The 13,753-nt window shown below is 39.8% G+C and overlaps 1 protein-coding gene across 1 annotated transcript in view; it reads right to left on the bottom strand.

Moving 5' to 3' along the window:
• The window catches only part of ITPR2 (inositol 1,4,5-trisphosphate receptor type 2), a 423,569-nt gene that overhangs the window by 115,848 nt on the left and 293,968 nt on the right, over window positions 1–13,753 (bottom strand). Inside the window, exons 44-45 of the mRNA XM_081114981.1 lie at window positions 13,324–13,419; window positions 11,210–11,332 (exon numbers count right to left, since the gene is read on the bottom strand). Coding sequence (XP_080971107.1) covers window positions 11,210–11,332; window positions 13,324–13,419 — 219 coding nt within the window. The remainder of the gene's footprint in view (window positions 1–11,209; window positions 11,333–13,323; window positions 13,420–13,753) is intronic.

The following is a 13,753-nucleotide window of genomic DNA, read 5'->3' as shown; positions in this document are numbered from 1 at the left end:
CTTAAACTAGCATTCTTTCTCCATGATACTTTTCTTCATGGAAAGTTTCTTTAAAAAAATATGAGGCCTCATGGGTGTCCAGATTTTGTGAATCTACTATTAATTAAGTAGCCAAGACATACATACATGAAATAAAGAACAATTCAGGGCAGCATACATGCATTTTTGCAAGAAATTATTCCCCCAAACATTTCTGAGCATCTATTATATGCTAAGTATGTACTTGGCATAGAAATAGGAAAAAATTTGTGTCTGTGCATAATGAATTTATACTTCAGTGGGCGAAAAATATCATTAACTTTGATCATGATAATGTTAACAGGAAAATATTTTTATTCAGTTTTTATTGTAATACTTAAATTATAAAATACTATAGTTTTAGAGTATGTCCTGTCCTAGTCATTCATTCATTTTTTAAAAAAACAATATTAATTTTACAGAAAGAGGAAGGTAGAGGGAGAAAGAAACATCTACGTGAAAAACATCGATCAGTTGCCTCCCGTATACACCCCAACCAGGGATCGAATCCATAACTTAGTAAAGTGCTCTGACCAGAAATTGAACCAGCAACCTTTCAGTGGACAGATGACACTCAACCAACTGAGCCACACTGGCCAGGGCATTCATTCATTTTTTATTCATGCAACATCTGTTAAGTAGCTATAATCAGTATCATTATCAAAGATTTGGACTTAAATTATTGTAATTAATTTTATATAAAAACATAAGTAGATACTACACAAACTCCCAAAAGAAGTTCCTTTCTCTAAAATATCTATGGTGCATTTTTGCAGAAGTTGTTGCCTCTGCCTAGAATGTTCCCCCCTTCCCTCCATACTTCATGATTCAGTTCAAGTGTCACCTCTTCCATGAGTTATCTCCTGACTCCTAAGGGAAGCATATTTTGGGCATACCTCTATTTTAACAAAAGCACATCTATAATAATAAAAACATAATATGCAAATCGACCGAACAGCCAAACGACCGTCCAGATGACCTTCCAGATGACCACGCTATGACACCCACTGGCGCCAGGCCAGCCAAGGCAGGTACAATGCGATTGGTCAGAAGCCCGGGCATCGCCCCATGATCACCCTACAGAGGGAGGCCCAGGCCACCAACTGGCGGGCTGCGGCGGGTGGGTGGAGCCTCCCTCTCTGAGGTGGTCCATTGTGGAGCCTCGGCCGGGTGGGCGGTGCCTACCTCTTTGTGGTGATCAATCGCAGGGCTCCTGTGCCCTCTCACAGTCTGGGCTGAGGGACCCCCCTCCAGTACACACATTTTGTCCACCGGGCCTCTAGTTAAATTATAATGCTTTATCAGTTGATGGCATCTTCATTCATCTTTCCAGCTTAGCAACTGAAATAATGCTTGACATAGGAAGTGCTTAATAAATGTTCTTGAGTGACTATTTATATATATAAAAACATAATATGCAAATAGATCGAATGGCAGAACAACCGAACAACTGGTCGCCATGACGTGTGCTGACCACCAGGGAGTGTGCGCAGAACACGGCAGGTGTTGGCAGAGCACGAAACATGCGGGCATCAGCCACGGTGGGATGGTGGAGCAGGTGAGCAGGGGTGCCAGACCAAGGCGGGGCGCCGGTCACTGTCATCGGGTCATTACTGATAATTATTTGCTCCCAAGTGCCAGGGTCCTGCTGGGCACTCACACCTGTTGCCGGAGCCAGCCCTGCTTGCATCCGCTGCAGGCACCAAGTGCCGATCCCAATTGCTTGGTGCTGTCAGCAGGTGCAAGCAGTGGCTGCTTGCCCTAATCGCCCCTGAGGGCTTCTCCACCTCCCCCTGCTCCCAAGGGGCAATCAGGGCAGCAGCTGCCGCTTGCAACTGCTGATGGTGCTGGGCCCGCTTGTACCTGCTGCTGGAACTGGCCCCAATCACTCTGCACCATCAGCTCGTGGGAATGGCAGCAGCGGGAGCGTGGAGGATGGATGGAGACCGGGCCCTGTGCCCACCACAGCCTCATGGCCCACAGTTCCTTTCAAGGTGCAGGAATTTGTGCACTGGGTCCCTAGTCTTATAATAAATGAGTCTCAGGTGCATTGTATATATTTATTATAACATTCAAGTACTAAGAGCTGGTTAAGGTGCAGCTCCACAGGTCTTTGGTTCCTCCAAACATGCCAAGCTCACTGCTACTTTCAAGTCACTCTTTGGGATGCTCCCCCTTAATGCCCCATCTCAATACTGTTGGCTGTTGCTTTCTCACTGTTGCTTTCTCAATTTCAGCTTTTCAGAGAAAGCCCTCCTGATCACCCAATCTGCAATAGCACCTCGTTACTGTCCTTCATCACAGCTTCTTCTCATTCGCTGCATAGCTGGGTCCACTATCTGCTAACTCTGGTTTGTCTCCTCTTCACTGCTCCCAGTCAGAATGTAAACTCCCTGAGAATGGATCTCTTGCTGGCCTTCTTCATTGCTGTATTCCTAGTATCTAACACAGTGCATAAGATCTAGTAAGCATTCTAAAAACCCACACAACTGAGTGAAAAATAAATGAGAACTCTGGATCCCTCACTCCACCAGTGGCAAATTCTGGCTCATGGGGTGCATTCCACTGCTGGTGAGTTCTGTTGGTACTACTCAATGTTTTTGAAAAATCTGAATGAGTTGTCAACTTTAAAAAATTAGATGTCACATTTTTTCAAAAATTTTAAAATTCATGCTTCTTTTGAAAGAGAAGTGGAAATACAGGGCCTACAATCCTAACTGGAAAGTCAGCAGAGGTGAGCCATGGTGGCCTGCTTTGGAAGACTATCACCAGATGCCCCACCCACACCTGCCCCCACATTGCTCATTCACATGCCCTGTCTGGCCCTAAAGGTGGTTTAATTTTAACCCCGATCTCTTCTACTAAAGATCTCTCTGTGACCCATGCTCTATATCACACCCACTCAACTCCTACCAACCCTGCCCACATAGATTGCTGTTGCTAAGTCTTGGACTATATCTTTAGAGATGAGTTAGCATCTCTGCAAGATGACATGAAGAAATAATATAATTAATTACAAAACCTGAAATCATTATACATTAGAATAAAATGTAGGTGAGTGTTTAACAGATCTCAAGGTTATGAAAGAAAACTATTGTTAAAATATTTACAGAGAAAATGAATCAGGGAGAAGTAGATAATACAATTATGACTAAGGGTTATTGACCTTCATCAAAATTCACTGGGGAAAAATAAACCCCACTTGTACAGATAAACACAGTTTTAAGTAATTCACGAGAGAAATAGAAATGAGCAAATAACATATTGAAAAATAATCCATTTTATTAGTAATCCCAACTATGTGACTTAAAATTAGATCCCATTTAATCTACAATTCATTAATTTATTTAACACACATTTATTGAGGGGTTACTATGTTCTAAACACTACTTGCTTGGCAAATATTTTTTAAATGGTCATAATTTTAGAATCCAATAAGATACTGTAAAAACAATTTTATAATATGCATTAATAACCATAAAATAGTTACTACCCTGCGACCTAGAAATTAAACATTTTGGAATTCAATCTAGAGAAAGAATCAGCATAGCAGGCAAAGATTAATGTATGAGGATATTATTCACGGCATAATTTATAATATCAAAAACATTAGAAACCTAAATGTCTAACAATAAGGAGTGACTCAATAAATTATGGTACATTCAAACAATGAACAATTATGCAGACATTAAAATTACAATCTCAAGACCATTTAAGTGAGATGGGGAAATGCTTATGAAAAATTTTAAAGCCTGTATTTTAAAAGCAATTTCATATAGCCAGTTTAAAGTGATCCATTCTTTCTTGCTTTATGAGCCCAGGAGTTGTTTTTGCTTTCTAGTGGCTTGCTATCTAATACTCCTTCACTTTCTGTAAAGTATATAATATTTCTCCATATAATTCTTATTCTAGTAGGTATTAAACAGAGGGTATCGCATATTCATATTCATAGCAGCATTATTCACAATACCCAAGACATTAAACAACCTAACTATCCATCACTGGATGAATGGATAAAATGTTATATATATATATATATATATATATATATATATATATATATATATATGACATGTAGGTTATGATTATTACAACAGCTTTAGTAACTCTTTGTCCCACTCTGTGTGTGTGTGTGTGTGTGTGGAATCTTATTCAGCTATAAGAAAGAAGGAAATACTGCTGTTTCCAACAACTTGGAGGAACCTTGAGGGCATTATGCTAAGTGAAATAAACCAGACAGACAAAGACAAATACTGCATAATATCACTTTTATGTGAAATCTAAAAATGTCAAAATCAGAAATAGAAGAAAGTAGAGTAGTTATCAGGGGTTGGGAGGTAAAAGAAATGGGGAGATATTGACCAAAGTGTATAAACTTCCAGTTATAAGATTAACAAATTCTGGGGATGTTATGTGTAGCCTAGTGATTGTGGCTAATAATAATGCACCAATAATTGAAATGTTGCCAAAAGAGTAGATCTTATAAGTTCTCACCTCCAAAGAGAAATGGTAATTATGCAACTGGATGGAGTTATGAGTTAATGCTATATTGGTAGTCATTTAACAATAAATGTATAAACTCAATGCATCATATGCCTTAAACTTGCTCAATGTTATTATATGCTAATTATATCTCAACAAAGCTGTGGGAGAAAATAAAAGGTCTCAAACAGAAAAACAAAAATTGGTCCATGGGACCAAAGAAACAATATGGCCTAATGTATGTTAAACATATCCAAGGTACTAAACAATTCCAGGGGTCCTCAAACTACGGCCCGCGGGCCACATGCGGCCCGCTGAAAAAAATTGTGTTTTTACTTCAAAATAAGATATGTGCAGTGTGCATAGGAATTTGTTCATAGTTTTTTTTTTAAACTATAGTCTGGCCCTCCAACAGTCTGAGGGACAGTGAACTGGCCCCCTGTTTAAAAAGTTTGAGGACCCCTGGAGACTGTGGGCAGTGACTATTGTATAGAAATACAGGAATAAAGAGGAGAAATAACAGGAAGAAAGCAGAATGTAAAAAAAAACAACAAAAAACCCAAGCCTAGAGGGGTGTGAGGAGAGCATGTGGCTGACAGAAAACCTCCTAAAAGGACACATATCTTAATTTTAAGGAAATTCTCTGCATGACCCCCTGGTATCAGAACTTAAGAAATTCCCTTTTTTAAGTATTTATAGTTTTATGTAGATCAGACAAGACACTTACAAGAAGCATTATTTGTTTCTTGTAACACCAACCACAAGAACGACCAAAAAGACTGTCACGGTAGGAAAAGCAGAACTACCTCACTGCCATAAAAAGAATAACAACAAAAATTGAAAGTCTGAGGGCACCAAAATAAACTGTCTGTACAAAAGATGATTATAGTAAAACAAGGAGGAAGTTGAACCTTGGGTTTGGAATTATTGAACCGTGCAAAGGCAGAAACCAATCTGCACGGTCATCAGCATGCAGGAGCCCAGTGATCCCATAGTCACAATGAAAGCCGTGAAACCTGGACTCAACCAAACCCTGGGAGCATAGCTACATGGCTCCCTCTGGCAGCAAAGCTTACAATCACCATTCTCCTGTGTTTGTGCCTTGGTGTGGTCGCTATTTGGACAACAGGTTCAGAAGGAACTCAGCAACTGTGTTTGGCCTCCCGAGAAACCAAGTATCGGATCCTAGCCTAGAGAAAGCCAACGAAGTCACCGTGGGAAGATAAAAAGAGCACCATGTGCTCTCTTTTATGGGTGAAAACTGAATTGTTCATGAAAACGTATTTATAACCTGGCAAGGTAATAACTCTCTGTGTCACTATAAGAAAATGAGCAGATGTCTATTATATACATTGTTCCATATATTTTGACATTCCTACCCCCTCATTGAGTTCCTGGAAAGAACCCATATGGACTCTTATTTCATACTAGAGGCCTGGTGCACAAAATTCATGCACGGGAGAAAGGAGTCCCCTCAGCCCAGCCTGCACCCTCTCCAATATAGGACCCTGCCGGTTTAGGCCCAATCCCTGGGATTGGACATCTCTCTCACAATTCAGAACCACTGGCTCCTAACTGCTCACCTACCTGCCTGCCTGATCGCCCCTAACTGCCCCCCCTGCCAACCTGGTCATCCCCAACTGTTCCTCTCACTTGCCTGGTCACCCCCAACTGCCCCTCCCTACCAGCCTGGTCACCCCTAAACCCCCCCCCGCTGGCCTGGTTACCCCTTACTGCCCCCCCCCCTGCTGGGCTGGTTGCCCCCAACTGCTCCCCCTGCCAGCCTGGTCATCCCCAACTGCCCCCCTCACTGGCCTGGTCACCCCTTACTGCCCCCCTCCTTGCCAGCCTGGTTGCCCCCAAATGTTCCCTCCACCTGCCTAGTTGCCCCCAACTGCCCCCCCTGCGGGCCTGGTCGCCCCACACAGCCTGCTATTCAGTCGTTTGGTCATTCCTCACTAACTTCCCTGCCAGCCTTGTCGCCCCACGCAGCCTATTCAGTCATTACTGTTACTGTGATGGCATCCTGGACAATTTGCATATTTAAATTGTCCAGGACGAACAATTTAATCACAAGGCTTAAATGATTCAGCAATTCAGCATCTCCTTCCCCTTACTCAGTCTGACATTTTCTTCCTGAAGTCTGGCTTTCTTCATGTACTTCTACATTGTACCATCATGGCTCTGCAAACTACTGCTTTTCTAACATTTTCGTTTTGGAAAATTAATAAACCTCTACATATCCATTCAAGCAATTTTCACATATCTTCATTTCAGTATGTTGTTTTTAATCCCTTGTTACTTTTTCACTGCTTCTGAATCCCCATTCCTTGGACAATTTCACCATTATCCTTGAAGAGAATCTGTTGTCTCTAAGCATTCTCATAAACTCAAACCCATCAAAATCATTGCCTTTTTATGCTGTCTTTATTTTTAACTTCTTTCATGTTTTGTGTCATTACCTTTTGATTTATGACTAGCTTGTGCATTATTTTCAATATCCATTATATTCAATCTCCATTCTTCTCAATATCTACCTTAACCTGTTGTTAAATTTGTATTCCCTACTCTTATACTTAATGCTTAAAACTAAACTGACCTCACGTAAGTCCTTTCCTCATTTTGACTTTTTTATCTTTAATCCTCACCTGAGGAGTGAGGATATTTTTTCCATTGATTTTTGAAGAGAGTGTAAGGGAGAGGGAGGGGGAGAGAAGGAGAGAGAGAGAATGAGGGAGACATGGAGAGAAGGAGAGGGGGGGGGGAGAGAGAGAGAGAGAGAGAGAGAGAGAGAGAGAGAGAGAGAGAGAGAAATATGGGGGAGACACATTGATTGGTTGCCTCCTGCTCATGCCCCAACCTAGGCTGGGGATTGAATCTGCCACCAAAGTACATGTCCTTGACTGGGAATAGAACCCATGACCCATTGGTCCACAGCCTGACAGGTGCTCTAACTACTAAGCCAAACTGGCCAGGGCTAAACCATGGCATTTTTATGGTTACGCACATTATACTAGTAATATGAGATTGCATTTTTTAAAATATATTTTTATTGATTTCAGAGAGGAAGGGAAAAGGAGAGAGAGATAGAAACATCAATGAGGAGAGAGACTCATTGATGGGCCACCTCCTGCATGCCCCCGACTGGGGATCAAGCCCGCAACCTGGGCATGTGCCCTTGACTGGAATGGAACCTGGGACCCTTAAGTCCACAGGCCGATGCTCTATCCATTGAGCCAAACCAGCTAGGGCTGAGATTGCATTTTTAAACATCGTCTGTATGGCAAGGAGGTAATCTGGCTCAAGTATCTATCACTTTGCTGCTTCCAGGGATGACTTCACTGGTCTGGTTGTTCATTTCCCACTTGAAAGCTCCATGATCGGGTCTTGTTAATGACGCTGCTCACTCATACAGAGGGCATAACCTCTCCAGACAGAGCAAAACCAGCTTTCAGTCAAGAAACATGGGTGGCTATATTCCCTAACTCTCTCCTGCTCACCCTGCCCTGCCCTTCTTTGCTGATTCCCTTCCACAATGCTACAGCTCCTGAAGTAACTCTTAGCTCACATACACATGCTGTGTCACCACATTTCTCTATTTGGTATAGTTGCCAATATTATTTTAATTCTCAGCCTGTGATTTTATTCTTTCCACTCACATTCATTCTCTAGTCATTTTTTTCCCTAGCTTGACTCAATTCCTGTCACCTGATTTCTCATTCTCTCTAAAACTACACCCTTTCCACATTCTAAATCTCTGTGTTCTACTTCCTTCAACTTGTCCTTCATCTTAGTTTTTAGTTCCTCAACACCTAAAATACTTTTTGGTCCTTCCAGCTATAACCCATCTGCCCTTATCTTTTTTTCTGTCATATACATATAGATAGAGCTATAGGTATAGATATAGACATAGATATACTATGAAAGACTTAAAAATCTTCTCAATGATCCAACTATATTACAATCAATAGCACATCTTTTAGAATCTCACTGTAAATGTAAATATATACCAAAGGTAATAAAGTTAAGACAAAGCTAGTATAAATGTTCAAAGACAAAAGCAGTAAAAATAACTATGATTACAATAATCAGTTAAGGGACTTACCAGGTAATAATAAGATGTAAAATGTGACATCAAAAACATAAAATGTGTGGAGTAAATGTTGAGCTTTACAATGAGATCAAACTTAAGTTGTTATCAACTTAAAATAGATTCTTATAAACATAAGTTGTTATATGTAAGCCTCATAGTAACCACAAAACAAAAAACTATAGTAAACACACAAACAATAAAGAGAAAGAAATAGGCATACCACAAAAGAAAATAATCCAAGCACAAAGAAAGAGAGCAAGAGAAGAAGAAAGGAACAGAGAGAAACTACAAAAACATCCAGAAAATAATAAAATGAAAAATGCACAAACCTATTAATAATTACTTTAAATACAAATGGACTATATTCTCTAACCAAAGAGATAGAGTAACTGAATGGATAAAAAACCAAGACCAACTATATACTGCAAACAAAAGACTTTACAGGTAAGAACACACATAGATTGAAAATGAAGGGATGGAAAAAGATAGTCCATGCAAATGGAAATCAAAAGAAAGCTGGAGTAGCTACATTTATATCAGACAAAATAGATTTTAAAACAAGGAGTTTAATAAGAGATAAAGAAGAGCATCCTATATAATAAAAGCCTAATATGCAAATCGACCTAACAGCAGAACAATCAGACGGTGGGGGGTGGGGCCAGAGAGTGGGGAGTGCCAGGCCAGCCAAGGTGGGTGCCACTGGGCAGAAAGAGGGGACAGCGATTGGGGGACAGTGGTGACCAGTGGTGGTGGAGGGGCAATGGGGGGCAGGGCCGGCCGCTTGCCAGCCAGCCCCGCCCCCCGATTGGCCCACAGGTCACATTCCTCAGAGGGAGGCCAGACTGAGGCTTTGAGGGAGTGGACCTAAGCCATCAGTTGGACATCCCCCGAGGGCTCTTGGACTGTGAGAGGGTGCAGGCTGGGCTGAGGGACCCCCCCCCCCCACCACCAAGTGCATGAATTTTCATGCACCGGGCCTCTAGTTACATAATAATAAAATGGAAAATCCAACAAGAAGATATGAGTTTGCTCTCACCACTCTTATTCAACATAGTACTAGAGTCCTAGCCACAGCAATCAGACAAGAAAAATAAATAAAAGGCATCAAATTGGAAAGGAAGAAATAAAATTATCATTATTTGCAGATGATATAATACTATATATGGAGAACCCTAAAGACTCTATCAAAAAACTACTAGAACTGCTAAATGATAAATGAATTCAGTAAAGTAGCAGGATACAAAATAAATATCCAGAAATCAGTTACAATGTTATACACCAATAACAAACTATCAAAAAAGGAAACTAAGAAAGCAATTCCATTTAAAATTGCATTAAAAAACCCCTAAAAATAAATTTAGCCTAGGATGTAAAAGATCTGCAATTGGAGAATTATAAGACACTGAAGAAAGAAACTAATAAAGATACAAATAAGTGGAAGCATATACCACATTCATGGATAGAAAGAATTAACATCATTAAAATGTCCATACTACCCAAAGCAATCTATAGATTCAATGCAATTCCTATCAATATACCAATAGTGCATTTGATAGAACCAGAGCAAATATTCCAAAAATTTATATGGAAGCACAAAAGACCCCGAATAACTATAACAATCTTGAGAAAGAAAAACAGAATTGAAGGAATCAAATTACCAGTCAGAGACTACAAGTACCATATGATTTCACTTATATGTAGAATCTATTGAACAAAATGAACTAACAAAAGAAATAGAAACAGACTCATAGATACAGAGATCGGACTGACAGCTATCAGAGTGGAGGGGGCTTCGGGGCTGGGTGAAAAAGGTGAAGGGATTAAGCAAAGAAAAAAATCTCATAGACACAGACACCAGCATGGTGATTACCAGAGGAAAAGGGGGTGGGGGTGGGGGGTAGAAGAGGGTAAAGGGAGGATAAATGGTGATGGAAGGAGACTTTATTTGGGTAGTGAACACAATATAAGGATGATGTGAGCCTGGCTTCTGGCTGAGTAGTGTTTCCCCTATGGGAGCACACTGACCACCAGGGGGCAGCTCCTGTGTTGAGCATCTGCCCCCTGGTGGTCAGTGCATGTCACAGCGACCGGTCATTCCACCATTCAGTCAATTTGCATATTAGCCTTTTATTATATAAGACGTCATCCTAATGAATCCAATAAAAATTAAAAAAACAAGAAGATATGAGATTTGTAAACATTTAGGTACCCAATATAGGAGCACCTAGATATATAAAGCAGATATTAACAGACCTAATGGGGAAAATAGGCTGCAATACAATAACAGTGAGGTACTTTAATACCCTACTTACATCTAAGAACAGATAATCTGGATAGAAAAATCAATAAAGTAATACTGGCCTTAAATGAAACCAGATGGACTAACAAATATTTATAGAACATTGCATCCAAAGAATACACATTCTTCTCAAATGCACATTGAACATTTTCCAAGATAGATCATATGTTAGGCCACAAAACAAGTCTTAATAAATTTAAAAGGATTGAAATGATATCCATCATCTTTTCTGACCACAGTATATGAAGCTAGAAATTAATTGCATAAAGACAATTTACACCATACACAAAAACCATATAAAGATATAAACATCATACCTGATGGGCCAGAATATAAATATTGTGTCCAACATCTTTTGGGGAAACACCATCATCTCCACCCTCTTCGTCTCCATGATCGCATTCCAGTCCTTGGTTATAGGCATTCTTCATCACATCCACCTATCAAAGACACAAAGGGGAACAGCAAGGCTTGGAATGCCACGAACAACATGCATTTTACATTGTTTATGAGATATAATGGAAAGCTAGAACGCTTCCTAAGACTTGAAAAGTATCAAAGAGCTCTAAATGAAAATGGCCTTGGAAGCACTCTTTAGTTAAATTAGCACAGAAGTAGTTCCCTACAATATTCTTTGTTTTCCTTGGAGAATTTTGCTTTGATTTTTGAATGCTGATAGTGCCATAAGTTCCCATGAATTAGGAGACTCTGGAACTGTAAATATCTAGCCGTTATTTATTAAGTTCCTTCTAGGTCACAGGGACCCATGATGGTGGACATCGTCCTCTGCACTGAGGACCCAATGGTGGATACAACAAAGTATCTGCCCTCAAGTGATGAATACCATCTAGAGCAGCGGTTGCCAGCCTTTCAGACCTCACAGACCACCGGTGGTCTCCGGACCACCTGTTGGCAACTGCTGATCTAGTGGGGGCCCTGGCCTGTGTGGCTCAATTGGTGGAGTGTCATGCCATTTATCAGAAGGTCACAGGTACTATTCCCAGTCAGGGCACATGCCCGAGAGGTTGCTGGCTCTATCCCTAGGAGGGGGCATGTAGGAGGCAGTTGATAGATGTTTCTCATATCAATGTTTCTCTCCCTCTCCTTTTCTCTCTCTCTAAAGTGAATAGAAATATGTATATTTTTTAAAAAGAGATGAATACAATAATTCTACAGCAGGAATTAAGTTTGAGGCACCAATTAAGAATAGGGCATGGGCACTAACTCAGTTAAGAGGTTGAGGGTGGGCCATAAGGAAGGAGGAAGTGGATGATGAGATCAATGTGTTGTAGGCAGAGAAAACCGTATTTTAAACGGGCTATTGTACAGTGCTGTTCTTGAATAAATATATAACCTATTGCCCCTTTTAAGCATAAATACAATATCAATTTTTATTGTTCAAAAGATATATAATGTTTGAGGGATACAAACATTTTTTACATATCTTCCTAATATATTCCAATATACAAACAAATGCAAGCTCTTCTTACTCCTCTTAACCCATTGCCTTGCAGATACTAGGCTCTCATTATACATATGGTAAATCAAAATGTATCTTATTTTTCTATCTTCCATCCTTGCCTCCATTCCTTACTATTTTTTTAATTGATTTGAGAGAGAGAAACGTTGGTTTGTTGTTCCACTTACCTATGCATTCATTGCTTGATTCTTGTATGTGCCCTGACTGGAGATCTAGCCTACAACCTTGGCATATCGGGATGACACTCTAACCAACTGAGCTACCTAGCCAGGGCTCCTTCCTCACTATTAAAAAGAAAGCAAAAGAATGCTTTCCATAGAATTTTCTCATGACACCAACAATGGTTCTCGTAAGACTAGGATTTAGTCATTGGAGCATCGAGGTATAAGGTTTGAGGATGTTGTCAATGCTTTTGAAACCCAATGCTTTTAAGGTATGGTGATATTACTCCATGATTTCCACGTCACAGATGAGGAGGAACATATAAGTTCTACAATAGGAAGGCCCGCTAATGATTTCTGTGGAATTCCCAGCAAGTCTCCAATTTTCTCTAGAACAAGCATTATGCAATATTTCACTGATAAAAACAAGTACAAAAGGTATTGATTTTATTTTCATTGTTCAGAAAGAGGTATACACATAATTTTTGAGTGGTACAAACATTTTTCTCACATACCTGCCTCATATATTCCAATAAAAATAAAAGCAAACTTTTATTTTTCCTGTCAAAAGACTTTGCAGATAGTTTAGTGCTAAGAGTAGATAAACCAATGAAATGATAAGGACCCAAATCACACTGGCCTCTGCCCTCATGAGGCCTTCTGAGATATTTGTAATGTGTAATGCCTTGGTAGAGCAGTGAAGGTCACTAGGCTTTTTCTTGACATGCACACTACAAACTTATCCCTTTTAGTGATACATTATTAACATGGGTTTCAAAAGTTTCCTTACCAGTTCCCTGGGTCTCATATTAAAAAGAATTCTTTCTGCATTCTCGCTGTCATGTCTGCTTTCCATAATGGCCAGCAAAAGCTTGGAGGCATTGTTCTAGAGAAACAGACTGGGTTAATGCACAAGAAAAAATCGATTTCATGGATTAATGATCCCCTGCCTTTGTTAATTGAGATTACCAAGACCATTTTTTTTTTTAAATCAAACAGAATTTTAAACTGCTAATTTGGTTTGGCTTATTAGCATTTTTAAATAGGATGTTTTACTTTATTGTTAACACAAAATAAAAATAATAAATCATGAGAGATAAGTTACAAGGGATATTTTAAATATTGGTTCAAAAATGTTTTAAAGACAAGACTGACTTAATATATAATGCATTCAAATATTATCATATATTCTTTCACTATTTCCTAATGGGCATTTCTAT

The sequence above is a fragment of the Myotis nattereri genome (genome assembly GCF_964212035.1).
Source record: "Myotis nattereri genome assembly, chromosome: 2".
Lineage (NCBI taxonomy): Eukaryota > Metazoa > Chordata > Mammalia > Chiroptera > Vespertilionidae > Myotis > Myotis nattereri.
The sequence above is the reverse complement of the archived record's forward strand: the minus strand, read 5'-3'. Positions and strand labels throughout refer to the sequence as shown.